The 17,017-nt window shown below is 38.4% G+C and overlaps 1 protein-coding gene across 2 annotated transcripts in view; it reads right to left on the minus strand.

Moving 5' to 3' along the window:
* Window positions 1–16,382, minus strand: part of LOC139691181 (carbonic anhydrase 2-like) — a 55,915-nt gene extending 39,533 nt beyond the window's left edge. For both annotated transcript variants that reach the window (XM_071588907.1, XM_071588906.1), the window contains exons 1-2: window positions 16,274–16,382; window positions 5,003–5,056 (exon numbers count right to left, since the gene is read on the minus strand). In XM_071588907.1, coding sequence (XP_071445008.1) covers window positions 5,003–5,056; window positions 16,274–16,349 — 130 coding nt within the window. In that variant the 5' untranslated portion in view covers window positions 16,350–16,382. The remainder of the gene's footprint in view (window positions 1–5,002; window positions 5,057–16,273) is intronic.
* Between the last annotated feature and the right edge of the window lie 635 nt (window positions 16,383–17,017).

Below are 17,017 nucleotides of genomic sequence, written 5' to 3' on the forward strand. Positions count from 1 at the left end.
ACTCAGGTGGAGTGCGTGTATTTTCATATCAATGGAGCTTTTCAGTACCTTAAGTTTCGAGTATCGTCTTTATTGTCACTTTAGGCTCTATGACGACTGGTGTCAGTCGTATTTGACTTCTTAATCACTATTACTAATGACTTGACGACACGAGTTTATGCTTTCGTCGAATGCGATCCCATTAAATTAAATCGGATGATGAGCACCAGAACCCGGCAGACTAAGGAATCTGGTCTGGCGTAACCGTGGCTAGATTTTAATTCATTTCTGTCCACCATGCCCTTCAAGAATTTCAGGGAATTTCATGTTAAACATTTTCATTTGATTGACAGTATGATTGAACTTATATCATTTACTCGCTGTAATATCAACGGTTGTAAACTAAAACTCACGGTAAATGACATTAATGTGGAAGTGGAAAAGCGATTCATTTTCACTTATGGGGGATTTCATTTTCAATGATTGGGAAATGCGAAACAGCAGCATAGGAAAGGAAACCTGGGGGTTTGGGGAGGAAAAAAGAAGGAAACTAATTGGTAACATTCTGAAGCACAATAGCTGGCTGGGAAGCGTAATGAGGGAGCTATAGAAAGGAAGGACTACAGAGGAAGACGAAAGATGACTTATGACGCGATGTAAGTGATGTAACACGTCAGTTCAAGCAACTTTGAAGGGATACCGACGACTTTGGAGCCTAACGTGAACGCTCGGAGGGCCGCTAAAAACCGGTCTTAGTTATTTATAACTTTGATAATGATGACGACCTCCTTTCCTCCTAAGAAATGTACTTACTTTAAAAGAATACTAAGAAACTGCGATATTGTCACTCTCACTTTTTAATATTTTATTGAAATAAAAAATTATTTTATAGCACCATATTGTTTTAACTGGAAGCGACCTTACCATTTGCATACTCATGAAGCCAGACGAGTTTGTATTTGTGTTAGGTTCACAGTTTTTATCACTCGACCGAAATGCACCAAGGTGCTTGACCATATTGGACGTTGCTGATGTGAGTCGTGAGTCGTTTTTTGTACTAGTTCAACCATTGTGAAAATGACTGACTTTCGCTTATCGCGCGAGAAGGACACATTATATCCAAAGGCTCTGAAGCATTCTGGACAAAAGAAGAAAGGAATCGGTAACTTGACCGTAGGAAAGGCACGAGACGTTCTTAATTGCTAGGGAAATTGGGGAAAGGAAGGAGAAATAATGATGCGGTAATCGGCAGGGATGGGACACGAAGTTGCAACCGGTAGAAACGGCAGGAGACATGCAAACAACTTGTTATCCGAAAGGTTTCCCGTCACGAACGATACGAACCCAACCCACCTTTCAAATCACGCGAGCGAGATCGAAAGCTCTTCATGCCAATAACGGAAGTGAACGAGTGCGATTCGTGATAGACGATTTTTTTACGGACATCGAACGAAGTTCTGTAAGGCATTCGTGGACTCCTGGAAAAATCGCATTACTGGCACGGGCATTTTCTTTACCTTTGTCCCCGTGAAAGAAGGAAAGTGAGAATAATCGTGAAGTACCTCATAAGAGGTGTTTAATTGATAGGAGATCCAAGGGATGGAATGATTTTGCAACGCACACACAATTCCTAGTTAACTTCCCAAGTATTGCTCAGGATCCGTTCGTGCTTCCCTCTTATCAGCTGGCGGATTTATTTATTCAGCCAGTGGCGGGGATGTTAGAGAGCTTTGGAAGTATCGAAACGACCCCTATGTGTGTACCCTCTGAGAAATGAGCACACGAGCGGCATCTCTTCCGAATGTCAGTTCGCTAATGAGTAGCATTTTAAACGAAAGAAGTCCAAGGTGGAAGGAAAAAGAAGAAGTGAAAAGATTTCTAATTCTTAGAAGTGTTGCGCCTGCTCTCTTTGAGTATGGAGGAAAGAGTTTCTCGCGTATTTCAGTAAGACCACTCGGAATAAATTCAACGCAAATATTTCGTAGGCACTTCTAGTTGTTGCGTATTAACTGCGTACATTATTTTACCTTAATGCAGTTAATTTTCAAATATGAGCAATGGTTTCTTTGAAAATTCATATTGAACTGTGACAAAATTTTGGTTCAATCATCCCTAGTATGCGGCTTTTTAGTTTAATATTTTTATATTTCGAAAAGGTACAAGTCACTCGAGCGTATTTCTAACGTCAAGGATATTGAGCCTGCATCATGTTGACAGGCTAGATTTTTAAAATAAAATGAGATAAATACACTTTTGCTCTAATGGGTTTGAATACGCCCTTTCTCTTGTGCCATTCGCGATCACAATAAAGGCAACCCAAAAACCCCAGGGCTGATTGTTGGCTAATTGTCTTCGTCATTCAGTCTTTTACTATCTTTTCAAAAAATTTATTCTTTACTCCTTTAACTGATCCATTAGATGGTTAATCATGTATTAAAATACATAATCAATTAATATCCCTACAACTAATTGTACACTTGTAGGAGTTACAGCGCGTATATATGGTGATGTTGAATCATAGTTTCCTACATTCTAACACCCTCTGCCTGCCTATCTCATACTACCTTGAACAAAAAGTTCCCGGAATAACCACCGTGTGGCGCTCCCATCGTTCCGATTTGAGTTATTTTTTTTTTGTTAAATTGGTACATCTGTTGTTGATATTCCCTTTAAATCTTAGTGTCATAACTTGACATTTGCAAAAGTTACGTAGCCAAGAGTACATCTATCTCTGTGTGTGTTGGCGATTTTTTACAATTTCAGAAATGGATTTAAATTTGCAACAACGAACTTGTATTAAATTTTGCGTAAAAAACGGATTTAGTGGCGCACGGACGTTGGAAATGTTGGAAAAGTGTTTCGGCAACGATTCTCTAAAAAAAAACGGTCGTTTACCAGTGGCACGAGCGGTTCAGAAGTGGTCGTGAGTCAATCGAAGATGATGAACGCAGTGGCAGACCATCGACATCGAAAGTCGGTGAAAAAATTGATAAAGTAAAAGAAATGTTGGTCAATAACCGCAAATTAACCATCAGAGAAATAGCGGAGGACTTGAACATTGCCTATGGATCCGCCCAAGACATTGTGGTTAATGATTTGGGTTTCCGTCGTGTAGCAGCAAAGTTGGTGCCGAAAGACCTCAATTTCATGCAAAAAAGAGACCGTGTTGACGTCGCAAAAGACATGATTTGCGAGGCTGAATCCGATCCCACATTCATCAAAAGGATCATTACTGGAGACGAGACGTGGGTTTATGAGTACGACACGCAATCCAGACATCAGGCAAGTGAATGGCGTTCACCAAATGAGCCGAGACCAAAAAAACCACGTCGTTTTCAGTCAAAAAAGAAGGCAATGCTGACGGTTTTCATGGATTACAACGGTGTAGTGCATCATGAATTTTTGCCAGAAGGCCAGACAGTAAACAAAGAGTATTATTTGGGCGTTATGAGACGTTTGCGTGAAGCAATTCGCCGAAAGAGACCAGAAATGTGGGCAGAAAACTCGTGGATTTTGCACCATGATAACGCACCGTCGCACAGTGCTATCATTGTTCGTAATTTTTTGACGAAAAATGCAACAAATACCATCCAACAGCCACCGAATTCACCTGATTTGGCTCCCTGTGACTTCTTTCTGTTCAATCGAGTTAAAAAACCATTACGGGGAACGCGTTTTAGCAGCCGAGAGGAAGTAATGGAAAAATCGCAGGAAGCACTGATGGACATACCGAAAACCGACCGTAACTTTTGCAAATGTCAAGTTATGACACTAAGATTTAAAGGGAATATCAACAACAGATGTACCAATTTAACAAAAAAAACAGAACTCAAATCGGAACGATGGGAGCGCCACACGGTGGTTATTCCGGGAACTTTTTGATCAAGGTAGTATGTGTTGGCTTGCACGCCATAATGTAAACATGGTTGTTGAATCATCTAGGTGATTATAAATCATTGCAAAAATCTGTACATAAGTTTTGATAGCTCAGCACATTGAGTATGTGCTCCAGTTGTACGAAAGATTCTGATTCAAAGTCGGGAATCCCACAGCAATATATCATTTTAAGAATTCAACAGCCAAACATTGGCGGATAGTTGAAATTTAATCACAGAAGAAGCGCGTATGAAAAGATCAATTCTAAGGTACACTTGGCATTCGTATATTTTATGTGGGCCTTCTCTGTGTTTATCGAATCATTCGGGGAAGACAGCTGGAAAATGGAAGGGCTGGAGGGAAGAACACCGCGACGAAATCATCAGGGAAGAGGATTATCCACGGTTATAGGCATTCGATTTAAATTCTACCTACTGCATTTGAAGTGCTCCCCATGCATGACTTGTGTGGTAACTTATGAAATATCAGCCATTCCGGGGAAACCAACGGACCCAAGTCAATTGGCTTGCCAAAACAAGAGCCATTCCTTCGATTGGGATTTGTAGTGTACATAGATTTACCGAAATGAACTAGTATAATTTTATTTTCTAAATTTTAGCTTTTAAAAGAACATCTGTGAAATAAAAAGGGATGAACTTTACTCAAGGAAAAGATTATAAGCTCTAGTTCATTTCCATCCCTGTTATTGAGAAACGGCCGCTTAACTTACGTTAAATGGCTGATAGGAAATGATTGTTAATATTTCACGAAAATTGGAATTATATCCTTATAGACGTTTGGAGTTGAATTTTTCAAATCCATAAAATCAAAATATATTCACCGTTCGTTTCGTCGATGTTTAAGATTCAGGTAATTCTTACGAGAATATATTCTCGACGCTTGGGAATATAAGGTGGACTTTTCCTCGTTACTGTGATCTTGCGAAACCCTTACCCCGAAAGAGCAACCATACTTTTCAGATATCGTGTTCACTTTTCGTGATACATAAAATTATGTAGCTACATCGAAAGCCATCCGAACACTAAGCCTGAGAGGTCTCAAATCCCAATATGTGTACTCAAAAAGCTTAAGAATTCAGTATAAATATGTATAGAAGTGTATTATATACATAGATTTTATTGCTCACCATAAGGTCCCGCGGAATAGTCGAAGGGATGTGCATCACCAGCCACGCTGTCGCCTGCAAAGAAAAGAAGGAAGAAAATTACCTCTTTGTATAAGCCATAGAGTAACCAAGCCGAGAAAAATCAAATTAGTACACCCTATCGTATACATTTCAACATGAATTTAAAATTGAAGGTAAAAGATAAGATTTATCTGAAATGAAAATCAATGGATCTCTAGGGTTTCATTTAGTTCGTTCATTACGCGAGGGCTTAGAACCGTGAGGAAAGCAAACGTTTATCGTCCACGGAAGCCTAAAAGTACATATAGTATTTTTATGCTAGCAAATTGAATGCAGATTTTTTCACGTTACGACGCTACTTCGTCCGTTTTCACCCGTTGTTAATTTTCCATCTTCTGAATAGCTCAAACAAGGTTCAAACATTTGAGTTTTCATGAAAACGGAAATACCAAGGGCAGCTTTTATTTCGAACGAAATTGACGTGAATTATTGATTGCTATGCTCACCATTGCTGATGCAGCATGCGCCAATGTCGCCGGGATTTTGCAGGGGAGTCTTCAGAGCCATTCTATAAGTGGCTTTAATGAAAAATCATAAAATTTCTTCAGCTTTTTCGGAGACTATTCTAAATTTGTCACCGGCAAAGATTTACTAACTTGAACTGATGAGCAATTCACACGCGTGTAGTTGCGTAATTTATGACGGCTGTTACTTCTGTGCTATTAACGAGGCAAACAAAGCATCTCTCTGGATGAGGAAGTGGGCTATTTTACTGTTATGTTAGGGAAAACCAAGTAAAATCTCCGTGAATTAGCCGTTTAGAAAAAATCTGCAAGATTTATTGCCGAATTAACCCTTTGTCCTCTCTTACTTTCATTAATAGACCCGGTAAGTCACCAATGTTGAAAATGGTGAAATGTGCTTATAGCTTTTGAAGAGAATTGTGTGTAAATACCAGAAGATATTTTTTTCATCAGCAGAAATATATACTAGGATATTTTTTAATGGATTGAGTTCGTGTTTTTGGAAAATTAACGTTCATAAATGTCCTACGGTCCTAATTAAATTTTATGCGTCTCCGTACGTCTCTCCCTTTCAGTATCCCCTAGCTGTGACCTTAAAATGCTTTGCATTGCCTTGCTATTTTTACGTAGTTCTCAATTTGCTCGTCCTTGGGGAACTCTACAAGCAAAATTACAGCTGAGGCCTACGTTTCTCTGTAGATGCCGTATTATAATGTTAATTCCTAACACAAATCTTTGAAATGTTTACTAGTTACCAAATACATACGACCGCCCTAATAATAATAATAATTAGAGGGTAATGGAGTATGGTAGAGAGTATTGTACTCGTTACGTTTTATTATTTTTTAAATATTTTGCTGTTGGAATTTGATTTCCAAGCTTAAAAAAAATTGCAAGTTAACATAAATCTATGGAAAGTTCGGAATTGAATCCTTAGAAATGAAATGGTGCGTCCTGATTCAGAGTTATGATGATGCCCCTTAGAAAAATTCAAACGGTATAGTGCAGTTCAATGCTGTTAAATTAAGCTCTTAAATTATTTTGTACATTAATATTATGGGGCGTATTATTATTGATTGATTCTATTTTGCACATTATATTGAATTATGGACATTGTTATTATTATACTTTTGCTATTATGATTGTGCATTAATATTGTTGTACATATACTGTTACTTATTATTGTGCGCAATTAACATCGACTAATGTGACTCAGATTCTGTTCATTTACAACTTTTCTCGAGGATTCTGTAGCGAATTTCCTCTTCTCTTCCTCAAAATTTCTGGGAATTGTATAGCTCGCTATTCGAAGACCTTTGAAATTTGATTGCTCGTGTCTCCCTCTTCCATGATACTCATAAGCCTTCCAGCGCTTTCCATCCGTGTTCGGAACGTGCTTTTTTTAATGGCCTAAACGTTATGGTGGAACTTCAAAATTGTTTGGGCCTAATTGAAGGATTTGTCGGTAAGTATAGCCAATAGACTGACCACTCGTCAGAGGGACACGCAACACAAACTAATCGGAATGTTCGTTCCCTTCTTTCGAACATGCTATTTTAATAATATATATCCGGGGTGCGGCATTTCACGCGATCATCTCAGAATGCGAGTTCAGATTCAAAAAGTTAGTTTGTAAATTTCGTCTACTTTCCCGTGAAAATTTTTCAGCCAAAAGATAAATTTATTTCCCGAGATTCTATGCCCTTGAAGAAGTGGACTAAATTAATCACAAAACCCTTTCATTCGCTTTGTCTGTTGTTGATTTATACATTCGAATGAAATAAATTGGCATCCTACTGCATTAGCCTTTATACATTTCTACCTTAGGTCAAATAATACTAATGTCATTTTCTGCTAGCAGTTAGTTCGTAGTTGTCTGCCCATTTTCTCCGATCGAATTTCAGTTTTTTGTCGCCCTGTCCGCAGTTAAGCGAGATGGCTGCGTAGAAGTTGTTCGAGCGGCTTCTTTAATATATGGAATTCACGAGTGCGAATGTAGCGTCGATAGGCTTAAAAATTCTGTCAACATTAATTTATTTTTACTTCAAATGTACGTATTAATGTGGATATCTAGATATAAGTTTGTTGTCTGCGCAGTCAAGTAATTCAAAGTGTATAAGATTTGTGGCCATTCACCTAAAATCGTTCATCTGGTTAAGTCTGATATATTTTCATTATAAATTCCTCATACTCTTTTCTCCAAAACATTTAGAGAGTGATTCTTTCACCATTCTATTTAACCACCGACTCAATATCTTAAAGTGACTAAATTACCATGAATTACATCGGCGATCTCTGTGTCAAATTAAAGGAGGAAAACTAATCATTCATTCAAGATATCCTCTAATGTTCTTAGTCGTAAGAATTCGCACGGAGGAGAACCGATGAGTGAAAATTTGTTATCGCGTCCATGTACGGAATGTAGGCACATATTCTTGGGCTGAGAATTCACTATCCATAACCTCGACATTTCATGGACTATGAATGGAAACACAATACCTGGCTGCCAAACGCTCCTGAAATATGCAACGAGCCATTTTGCTGACGTGAAGGTGGATATTGCCCGTGGGGCAGTTCGAACGGCGTCTCTACGGAACGTTCAGGGAGGGAAGTGTGTGAAAGCTTCGGCTCGGGCTTTTGAGGAAGGTGTGCTCACGATCACCCGCATCGTGGGAAAGCCAAGATATCCCGAGGACATTTTACAACTCGGATATCTGAATTTGAAGGGAATTTTCGATTCCTGAGAAACCTTGGTTTTTTTCCCGCCCTGGCTGCTATATTGTCAATCGCGTACGAGAATATGGCTTTGGGTTTAATTTTTTTTATAATTGATCAACAGGTTAAGGTAGTTTTTGGATGGGCACTGGCTAACCAAACGGTACAGCGACAACTCCCTTTCCTTTCTTAACGTAACAGCCTGACATCCAACATTACAATAAGCCCCTCTTCAATTCAGCATACTTACTTCCTCGCTTGGATTTCTCACAACAATCCTCTCTCCTCCCCCACCATGCCTAGCACTTAATGCAATAACTAAATGTAATGTTTATGGTTGAGTAATGAATTCTGTTTTCTGTTCTGCAGAACGTCCATTTCTTTCTTGCGTAAGAAGAGTTTAACTCTTCCTGAGAAAGTAGAGAAGTTATAAACACTAAGAAAATCCTCCTATGGTAACCGGGTTTGCGCTAATTTTATGTTAGTTCATACTCCTCTTATACAGCCTTCGTTGACAGAAGGCAGTTCTTAACATTGTAAGCACTCATTAATTGCGCACTAATTAACTCATTTGCACAAATTGGTAAATCAGATTAATTAAATGTCCACTATGAATGTTCATTCGCATGTCGTTATACAGGCATAGTTTTGATTTCCTCCTGAATATAATAGTTGAAATGGTTTCATAGGATAATATAGAAATAATGCTAAGAAGGTTTTCATTTCCACGTCATACTCCAACTTTGTTCTCCTAAGGTCGGTCTTTGCGCAAACCACAAAATATCTAACCAACAACACTGCAAACTTCACATTAAATTCAAGCTCGACACGTCACACAACACCACAAACCCAATATACCATGTGGAATTTGCAGTAGCATTCTTCTCTATCCTTTTAAGATAAAAGTATTTCACCGACTCAAGTGTCAAAGGATTTCTTACAAATATTTTCCCTGGTCCGTTGTCCTTAGGAAAAAAACAATTTTTGTAGATGAAAGAATTGTATTGGGGACAAAACTATGTTGCGATAATGTTTTCATATTCCATTATTTAAACTTTCGTCGATGCACCAGTTACCATTAGTATCGAAAACACGTATTTAAGAAAATGGTCGCCTTTCATAGAATTAGAAATTGAATGATTATTGGCTCGCCAAATAACTAAGTTATAATTGCTTCATAAAATTTTCTACTTATGCAGTGCAGATTGGAAGGGGTTATACTTCAATGTACTATTTGATATTCTACGACGAAATAAGTCCTCGAATAGTGATATACGTTGCGGATCAAACATGATGATGTTATTTGACACGTTCCAGAGAGAACAATTTTAGGTACAAGAATTACGACTATCTTAATTTTCATCGGGACAAGAAAAATTCCGCCCCAATTCAAGCGACAATCAAAACGCAAAATCATGATGAAATAATTTATTATATTAAGAGTAAGTTAAGTTCTTCGGCCCATGCTTAGTTTCAGGCGTAATTTAGCGGAAAACCGATTTTTTTTCAAATTGTCCCTTCTCTTATTCTCGTATACCATTATGGATTCAATGATTTCAAACTGTAATATCCGACTTAACCAATGTATGAAGCCCAGGTCCAAGTTTCAAATCATGAGCGTTTTCAGAAGGCCATGGAAAGTGAATATTGTAAATCGAAATCCTTGAGTCTGCGATGAGTATTCGACCTAAATGTTCAGATGTAAGCTGCCGAAAAGGTCTAACGAAATTGTGTCTGATATTAACATGCCATGGTATGTTTATGCGTATACGTATAATACCAAAAGATGTTGCGGTCAACGTTTGACCAAGTTTGTATCGATCATGAAAGTGTTTTGTTAATTATTCATATAAATGTAGATGCTAAATCGAAACATAAATATGCAAATGAGAGAAGGTTTTATATGTGCAATCAAATGTAGTATATATTAATTTTATTGCTATCATTTTGAATTTATGACCAATTTTCAGGCTTTAATCAAAAGATATTAATTCTTTTGCCGATGAACGGTTCATATGATTATATTATCGATTCATATCTTAGCACTGCTTCGATTTAAAATTTCATTTACATCTTCATTTAACTTTTGCAGTTTTTTTTATCTCGCCGACAAAAAAAACATTTTACTAGTCGCTAAATTTTCCGAAATTAAATTATTTAGCAATCAAAGAATGCAAATATGCGTATATACTATTTCTGTCAATGGCCTCAAACCAACTATCCAAAATCTGAGAAATAGTTAATTTCACTAGATGGGTGTTGTTCTACAATTCTAGGATTTAGTATTTTATTTTATCCCAAGTGGTGTGGTATGATTCTAAATGTTTGTAGGTGGATAAAAAGTGTGCTTTCTTCGTGTAACCATTTTGTCTGAACGATCTAGCAACAAAAATAAAGTGAAACCTCGTTGCTGATCCGTCGTGATTCCCCGGCATTGACTCGTAAACGGATTGCTTCAATTTTGTTCTGCGTAAGCAAATAAAAATCTATATCTGAATAGCCAAATAAGGAATCGAGGCATATTTCATTTTTTAACGATCTATTTCATTCTTTCTCTCCATTTTACTCGCTTGCGAAAACTGCGAACTCCTAACAGCATCAGTAATTTTAATAGCATTATTCCAAACATTTTCAAGATTTTCATTTTTCTGACCCACTGGATAACTGGCGATATGATGTCAGGTGTTATGTACGCGTGAAATTCTCTGCAGAATAGAAAATGTTTTCCAAGATTAATAAAGTGAAGGGAATCTAGAAATTTCACTTCCAAACCGGGCCTACATTGATAATCCATGAGTTGTGGATGCAATTGCTAGACTTGTGCTTTTTCTGAAAGTTTGTTCTTTCCATTGATGGTTGATGATCTGAGTGGAAATCTTGAAATTGGTTCCAAAGGTTCCCTACTAGAGCGAAAAAATAAATTTATTGAATATATGAAGTCAAATGAGGGATTTCTATTGGCCATACTACCTTTTTTGTGGGGGTTATTCGTTGCGATTAATAACCATTTGAAGAAAACGACTTGATTTTATGCTATTTTTGTCCCAAGTTAGTATCCCATATGATATGAATGGACCTTTACATTCTGTCTCCTTGGAAGAAGAGTATATGTTGTAATGTTATGGGAAGAAATATACCTAGAATTTAAATTTTAAAATGTGTTTCTTCGCTTATGTTTCGATTTAATGCTACCTAACGGAACAATAATAAGTGAAACAAAATGGAATTTTATTAGGTTCTGCATCATGCAGTTGCTTGTCCTTTAGGCAAATCATTGGACATGATTTAATTTAATTCGCAGACGGATATCGAATCAGAACGTACCTAAAGAGATCAGAAAGGTGCGAAAAAGTTGCTCGAATTACTCGGAAGGACGAAAGATCCTTAAGTTCAGCTCTAAAATGATGGGTTAGAATTCCGTTTCGGGTTCGTGTTATGCCGTGATATTGATGAGCGTAAAAGTATGCACGTATTATGTATGTTGCAATGTATTCTCAGGTTTCGGAGATTTTTTTTTTTTTAAACTAAGTTGAGCTACCAGATGCTAAAAACATTATGGGAACTGATTAGTTGAATCACGCATGACGCAGTGTTGCGCCAGGGACCAGGCCCAGTCAGAAACGGACGACTGACTGCCTGAACTGTTTTCTTCATATCGTCAAGTCTATTATACAGTCTGATCCACATCCGGTAGACATTCTCGTTGGTAAAAATGTTGAACTCTGCAAAATGGGGATGGAGTTTTGGATTTTGTAGAGCGTATTGGCTTCTTGCGCCAAATATTTCCTTGCAAATTAAATTAAACACTTAAATACGGGCTTTTGGTCCCGGGAATATTTCCTTATTTCAATTCAACATATAAATGTTAACGATGTGCTTGCTAATAGTGCGAATGATGTTTTTAATATTTCAATGAAATTTTTTAGTTAACGGGGTGGAGAAAGAAATTGTTGACTATTACGTTCAAATTATCCGTTGAATGCTCATATGAGAGCAGAATTTTATATCCCAGTACCTTAAGGACTTCATCCAATCGTTAATCCCTGTACATATTTGTAGCCGGCCAGAATGACTTGTTGCGCTGCATCTTATTTTGTGAGTGTTGATGATTTTAGTTTCATTAGTTAGAAATATTATGTGGTCTATTGTGAATTTTCTACAATTCCGACGCTGAGAAAATAGAACAAGTCTGTTTATAGTGGTGCAAATAGCGTCATACTCTTCGCTGACCAAAATACACTAGATTTTTTTTTTTTTTTAAACTGATGAAAATGCCAGTACCTAATTACTTTCTTGGCATTTGCTTTTCTATTTTCCTGTCCAAGAACGTATTTTTGGTGTGGAAAGTCAGATTGAAGACTACCTATCACTTTGTGCATAATCATGAAAGCCTTGCTATTGAGTGAAGATAAACCTTTCTGAGTGCAGTGACGTAATATCCTTGTAGTCATTACTTTTCATTGCATATGCTATCATTAGCTTTGAAGCAGGATTTAAGTGGAGGCGATTCCTTGAGAATTGCGCATATGTGGTTACACAAAGTAAAGTGGGGATCGAGATGGTGCGGGGGCTAACGTACTGGCTTCCCACCATGAGGGCGCGGGTTCAAATCCCGGCGGTGTTGAATATTTTTCAGAGGTATCTCGATCCCTACTTGAGGTGCTTTGTGGAGGGCACTTTGAGTGAGTACGCCGTCCGTCGGATGGGACGTTAAACTGCGGACCCCTTGGCGCCTTTCGTAAAGAGTAGGCTAATGCCGACGCCGGGTTTCTCTCCACCCTTCATCCTTTCCTATCCATCCCCTATGGCGCAAATGACCTTAGCTGTCGGTCGCCTCCCCTCAAAACTACTACTACTACTACTACAAAGTAAAGTGTTTAAATCTTTCTCTTTTCCGCGAATTCATGCCACATTTTTCTTGGAATATTCATGATGGCATCTTATAATTACAGACATATATCAATCAGATCCACCCTTTCCACTCTCCACTAATCTACTCCTTTTTCTGGAGTACGAAACAATTTGATATCGAATGAAAGCATTGAGTTGTTTTGAATATTTCCCTAAATTAACGTTAAGTTACACTCTGGCATTACGGATTATGAAAAATCTATTAACTTCATTTTCATCTAAAATGCCAATGGATGATTAAGAAAAATATATTTCGGATATCGCCACAAAAAAACAAATGGTTACATTCCTCGAGCTGTACTGTCGTCGTATTCTGGTCAGATGTGACTGATTAAGTAAAACCCGAAGACGTAGATGTCACAGGCGGGAAAACTTAGTGAATGTATGTCTAACGTGGTCTTACTCGAAAAAGTTTCTACAAATGAATTATATCCATGAAATCCTAGATAATAGAGCATATGAAAGACGCCCAATTTTATGTATCTCTAAAGGATAAATTTATGCTTTTAAATTAATATCTCACAGTATTTGATACGCATCATATCACTTCCTTATCTCGAAGGAAATTCTTCAAAATTAAAAAGGTAAACACATGGACTATACCATCTATTTCAATGCATTGGGTTGATTGAGCAAGATATTTTTTGTCTCTCCCCATTTTTATCAGGAAAGTCTTTAATAGATTGGCATAGAGGGGAATTAAGTGGTTCTTAGAGTTAATAAACATGAAAACACTCAGCATCACCTGAAAGCGAGGAGTGCGTCTGACATAGGGAGACGCAAGAGTCTTTGTTTTGTTTGTGTGTTTAAAGCACTGGTATCTTTCTTTTTACGATATTTCTCTCGACGCCTGGTACATATATTATATATATATATATATATATATATATATATATATATATATGTATATATATATATATATATATATACACACATAACCAATCGTTCCAGTCCCCGTATTTCCCTCAGTTATGTCCTTCTCTTCCTTGAGAAAGGTGGCTTGGACCACCGAAAATTCGAAACATAGTGAGTTTCTTTTGTTTTTTTGTGCGTTTTTGTCTGTGTCCACTAGTGCTAACTTTCAAAAATATCAGAGACAGAATTTATAAAAAGCGTCTTGAAGTTAACCTTGAATGCCGTATGCCTAATTGGTCTGGCTAAGATTTAGACAAACGGTAGCTAGTAAAACCACCGACGCTAAAATACATGTATTGCAACAATTAATCGCTCCGAAAAATATGTTTGCGATCGCCCCAAAAATACGCTTGTACCAATAGTTGTGAGTAATAACTTAAGAGTGATTTTTAGTTTCGTCTCGTTCTACTAGGGACTATCCACCAAATATCTGTGTATACGTCTATCCTTGTTAGGTCTGATTCCATAGTCTAGTTGAGCCTAAAATAAATATGAACAAAGGTATTGATTTAACCCCGCAAAAAGCGAAAGATAGATTTATAATTGTTAGTTTAGCCACACATTAAAACACCTTTAATTAAAGATCACGCGTTCCGCGGTGGAGGAATTCACTAGTTCTGATGATAGTATTGGTATTTCTTTATCCAACTCTTAATTCGGTAACGACAGGTTAAAAACATCGTTAAATTTTGAGGAGACATTCGAAAACCTCTAATCGTATCTACGCTAAAGGCGACAAAAATAAGTATTTCGTACGTACGATGAACTTTACTCGTACAAATACGGCAAAATTGCCGTATCTAAGCGAGTACGCGTGATAGCAAGGCACCCATCATTCCTGGTGTGGTCCCAAGAAATGTTCTCTTGTGGTTTCGTCCCCGACGGCCGGAAAACCGCCGCCCTTGCATCTGCCGCCCTCATTCGTAGTGTCGGCATAAAAACGCTTCATTTTCTCTTTTGGGTTGATGCATTTGTTAGCTGTTTCTATTATCTCACAAAATAAAGCCAAAGATGCAGACTAAAGCAAAGTTATAACAGTTCCGTGTCATGAAAAACACGGAAATAATTAATACGTTGTATCTCCATGAAATTGCCATGAATAATAAATTACGCGCAATCGTACTTTCGCGTTTTGGTGCTAATTCCCTTGAACTATGTGAACTAAAATTGCACATCTAGAAAACCTCGAAGGGTGGGAGAAGGGGTTTTTTTGTATGCAGACAAAAGTAATTTTATTGACTTTTTCATAGAAAGAAAGTTGAAAAATTTTTACATTGATCGCATTAACATAGAGACCGTTAAGCATTTTGCAGCAGAAAGTTTTATGTTCGGGAGACTGCACGTTTATCATATTAGTTTCTATTCTACTTAATATTTATTTTAAACTTTATTTTGCCAAATATGTTCCCTTAAAGGGGGAGCCATGGTCCTCATAGTCTCCACCCTAGACTTGCCCCGGTAGTACTCAAGGGAAGAAGCAGAAGAGCTTGACGAAGCCATTTCGTCATGTTTTATTCAAAATGCACAGGATTATGGTAAACTATGTTGGAAAAAGATAATTTAAATAATACCAGCCGGGATTTAAAAAGCATTGGTGATACAATATGAAGAAAGTTAATTACTGAATCTTCGCTCTGAGGGTAGAGTACGATTTTTAATATTGAATCATAAGGTTTATGTTAATTTTCGGTGTAAATTCACGACTGTATTATGTACGTTTTATATTCATATCAGCTCGGCTTGGCGTGTCACCTGTGAGCAGAGTACTTATGCATCTCGCGTTCATGATAATCATTACAAATTGGAAAGGAGAAATAAAGGCTTTGGTCTACCTACAAAAGGAAATGGACGAAAAAAAAACAAACTGAAATAAGAACAGAACATTTTGTGATGTTTTTATTGGAGCCTTCGTTTATATACTTAGCAGATATCCCGACTTTTCAGTGTCAAATTAAGGTTAAGGTTTTCTGCGGCTCGGGAAAATGATGGCAAGCCGCAATAGTTTCCGTTCAACGGAGAAATGCATGGGGTATATAGTATTTCTTTTCGTACGAGCTCACACTCTCAATTGTTGCGGCACCTACGAGCATTTTTCCCACGGGCCGCGGCGGCGGGAACAAAAACAAAAGGAAATGGATTGGGGAAGGGTTCGCCGTATAGGGGAGAAGGGGTGGAGGTAGAAGCCCGTCCCCGTGGCGATCCTTACCTTGCAGAATAGCGGCGACGATCGCGGCGGAGACCACGTGTCGGAAGAGCGTGCGCTTCCGCGCTAGAGCGTCCATTCGGAAGCAAAGCTGGTGACAGTCTGAAGTGAACGGGCGAGTGAGAGCGGAAGACTCCCTCCGCAAAGGGATTTTATAAAAGGGAGTGGGTGCCGAGGGGGGGGAGAGGTGGTGGTGGTGTGTGGAGAGTGGTCGCGGGAATGAGGGTGGGAGGAAAAAAGGGGGCGGACTGCGGCGGCGCGGGGAAGGACGCAGGGGGTCGGGAGGGGGTGCGCGGAGGGGTAATATCTTGTCGGGGGTGGGAAGGAGGGAGGGGATGTTATCTAACAATGCGTTAGCCGTCACTCTAGTTCCCCCTTCCCGTACCCATTTACTATTGTGGGCCCTCTCGCACCCCCGGCGCTTCCCCCTTTCCCCCCCTGTACCCGCCACGAAAAGGGTGAAATTGGGTTGCGAGTCGCCTTCGGGAAAAAAATGGTGGATTCGAGGTTTCCGATGAAAAGCTTAGTTGGCACATGCGAGCATCGTTCCAGGTGAAATTAATGAAGTTAGGTCAGTTCAGCAGCTGCGATAAAATTTTAACCGGGCCATTTCCGGTGCTGCACATCTATGGTAATTCATTCGGGCTCTTCTGTCACTCATACCGGAATGTAAACATGGGAAGATTCGTTTATAATTCAATAATACAATCCTAGGAATCGTGGGAAGGAGTTCATTTTTGAGAAGTC

This window comes from Hetaerina americana, unplaced genomic scaffold (assembly GCF_022747635.1).
Source record: "Hetaerina americana unplaced genomic scaffold, ioHetAmer1.1.p SCAF_30, whole genome shotgun sequence".
Taxonomy (NCBI): Eukaryota; Metazoa; Arthropoda; class Insecta; order Odonata; family Calopterygidae; genus Hetaerina; species Hetaerina americana.